We start from the raw sequence: 2,642 nt of genomic DNA, 5'->3' as shown, positions 1-2,642 counted from the left end.
AGGCTCCCGCGGCCCCCGCGCCCCGCACCGTGTTGTAGAACTCGGCGATGGCCGGCACGATGGTGTAGTTGTCCTCGCACCAGTCCACTTCCGAGCTGCCAGCCCGCAGCTGGTCCCACCAGTGCGGGGCGCCCATGGCCGCCCAGGGGCATTGGAGCCGCCGCCCCCGCCGCTGCCGAGGACAGCTCAGCGTGGCTGCTCTGAGGCAAAACTGCCGCGGCCTCGGCTTTATTGCAGTTCGGGGCGGCCGCCGGATGTGGCACCTCCCCCGCCGCCGGCCGCCCCGCGCTCAGCTCCGCCCCCTGGACGTGACCCGCTTGCAGACCCCTCCCCAGCCCCGCCCACTGCTGGCTTCGGCCACGCCTACCACGAGGGCGGGACGCACGTGGGAGAAGGGGTGTGGGAGTGGGGGGGGGTCTGCTGGAGGGGGGCCGGCGCTCCTGGGCGGGTCCAGCCCACCGCGCGCGGCCGCGCTCAGACCCGCAGGCGCCCCGGGCTGTGTGAAGAGCTGCAGCGCCCTGCCTGGAAGCCTCACAGAAACCCACCGGGTCCTTTGGACTCCGGGGGAATCCGCACCGCTGTGGATGACTGATGATGCGGGAAGTGCCTCGGTCCCCCCGCAGCCGGGGGAAGCCTGCTTACAAGACCCGCTGTCTCGCCGGAGCCGAGGCCTGGCGACCCACTCCCTCCCGGGTAAAGCCCTGGTGCCGAGCTGGGGGCCTCAATCAGACAGCCACCGGAGGAGGGAGCGTGGTAGGCACGCCTCGGTCACCCAAGAGATGGACGATGACAAAAGCAACAGGACGCGCCTGCTCCCCTGGAAGAACATCCGTGCGTCAGTGTTCCCAGCCCCGATCCGGAGGTGGACTCTGTGAGAACCGCCCCCCCACACCCCCCAGTAAGAAAAGTAGCTGGGCTAGAAAACAAATCCAGGCAGGATGACCCGAACTCTGTTCCCAACAGCTTTGCTATGTAGCCCAAGCTAGCCTTGATCCTTCCAGGTGCTGGGATTACAGCAGTACACCACCTCGCCTGGACACATCCAATTCTAAGGGCAGGAAACACCATTTTATGTGCCAGTGATTCTTAAAGTATGATTCACTCTTTCAAATAGTGAATAAGGTCAAAACTCCTTTCCTGTTAACATTGTCTACTTACTATTTACTTACTCCTTTCCCTGGAGGCTTCTGCATGATGTGTGACATGACACCCATCACCTATGTTTGTGATTCTTTTTTTTTTGTGGAGCCTGAACTCTGGGCCTGGGCGCTGTCCCTCAGCTCTTCAGCTCAAGGCTAGCGCTCTACCACTTGAACCACACTTCTGGCTTTTTTTTCTGCTTATGTGGTACTGGGGAATCGAACCCAGGGCATCATGCATGCAAGGCAAGCACTGTACCACAGAGCCACCTTCCCAGCCCCTGTTTGTGATTCTTGATGTTAAAAGTCGCTACTTAAATATCTAGTATGATAGAAATTTAGTATGATAAACAAGTTATTTAGGGTCCTCAGTAAAATTAAAGAGTAGAAAATAGAATCCAAGAGTGGTAGCACATACTGACAATACTAGCATGCAGGAGATACTTAGCAAGATTTGAGTTTGGGGCTAGCCTAGGCTAAATAACAAGACTGTGTCACAAAGTATCTTTTCTTAAGTGTAAGGGGAGACATCAGGCCAAGCAGATTGGGAGCCAATGTTAAAAAGAAAACTAAGTGCAACACTGGGGGATCTCATCACTAGCTACTCAGGGGGCTGAGATCTAGGAATTGTGGTTCAAAGCCAGCCCTGGCAGGAATGGCCTTGAGACTCTTATTTCCAATTACCCACCACAAAACCAGAAGTAGAGCTGTGGCTCAAAGTGTTAGAGCGCTAGCCTTGAACAAAAAGAGCTCAGGGACAGTGCCCAGGCCCTGAGTTCAAGCCCCATGACTGCCACCACCACCACCAACAAAAACTATCCCCCATTCAACTCTTTGTAATATGTTTCATCATGCAGAATTTTAAAATATTGACTGATTTTAGATTTAAACATACTTGTTATATCACTCTTGTGTATATACAGAAAGAAAAACATAAGCAAAAGATGTATTTATTGCATTCCCATGAATTCTGTTCTTTTTTTCTTTTTTTTCTTTTTTACTTTTTCTTTTTTTTTTTTGCCAATCCTGGGGCTTGAACTCAAGGCCTGACCACTGTCCCTGAGCTTCTTTTTACTCAAGGCTAGCACTCTACCCTTGAGCCACAATACCACTTCTGGCTTTTTCTGTTTATGTGGTCTGAGGAATCGAACCCAGGACTTTGTACATGCTAAGCAAGAACTCTACTGCTAAGCCACATTTGCAGCCCTCCCATGAATTCTTCACATTCACATTTGGGTTCTGTATACTTCAGAAACACTTCCAGCTTGTGGCTGTTGATAGCCGTGTTCCACACATGTATCTTCTATGTCCTAGTTACTATCGGCTGAAAAGTCAGAAGTTTCAAAATTGGCTCATATTTTTATTAAGAATATTCAATAATTCCAACAAATAAATGTACTCTTTACCTAACTTATGTACACTTCTGTATAGCACCTTTATAATAACAATAAGAAATATTCCAGTATTACTTGCTTGCAAGCTACTGACACAAGTTTTTTTTTT

At 51.1% G+C, this 2,642-nt stretch overlaps 1 protein-coding gene across 1 annotated transcript in view; it reads right to left on the bottom strand.

The window, feature by feature from the left end:
• Positions 1-186, bottom strand: part of Acer2 (alkaline ceramidase 2) — a 43,697-nt gene extending 43,511 nt beyond the window's left edge. Inside the window, exon 1 of the mRNA XM_013020744.1 lies at positions 29-186. Within this exon, the coding sequence (XP_012876198.1) occupies positions 29-136 (108 nt within the window). The 5' untranslated portion in view covers positions 137-186. The remainder of the gene's footprint in view (positions 1-28) is intronic.
• Positions 187-2,642: the final 2,456 nt, after the last annotated feature.

This window comes from Dipodomys ordii, unplaced genomic scaffold, assembly GCF_000151885.1.
Source record: "Dipodomys ordii isolate 6190 unplaced genomic scaffold, Dord_2.0 Scaffold53, whole genome shotgun sequence".
NCBI lineage: Eukaryota > Metazoa > Chordata > Mammalia > Rodentia > Heteromyidae > Dipodomys > Dipodomys ordii.
This window is presented reverse-complemented; position numbering and strand designations above follow the sequence as displayed.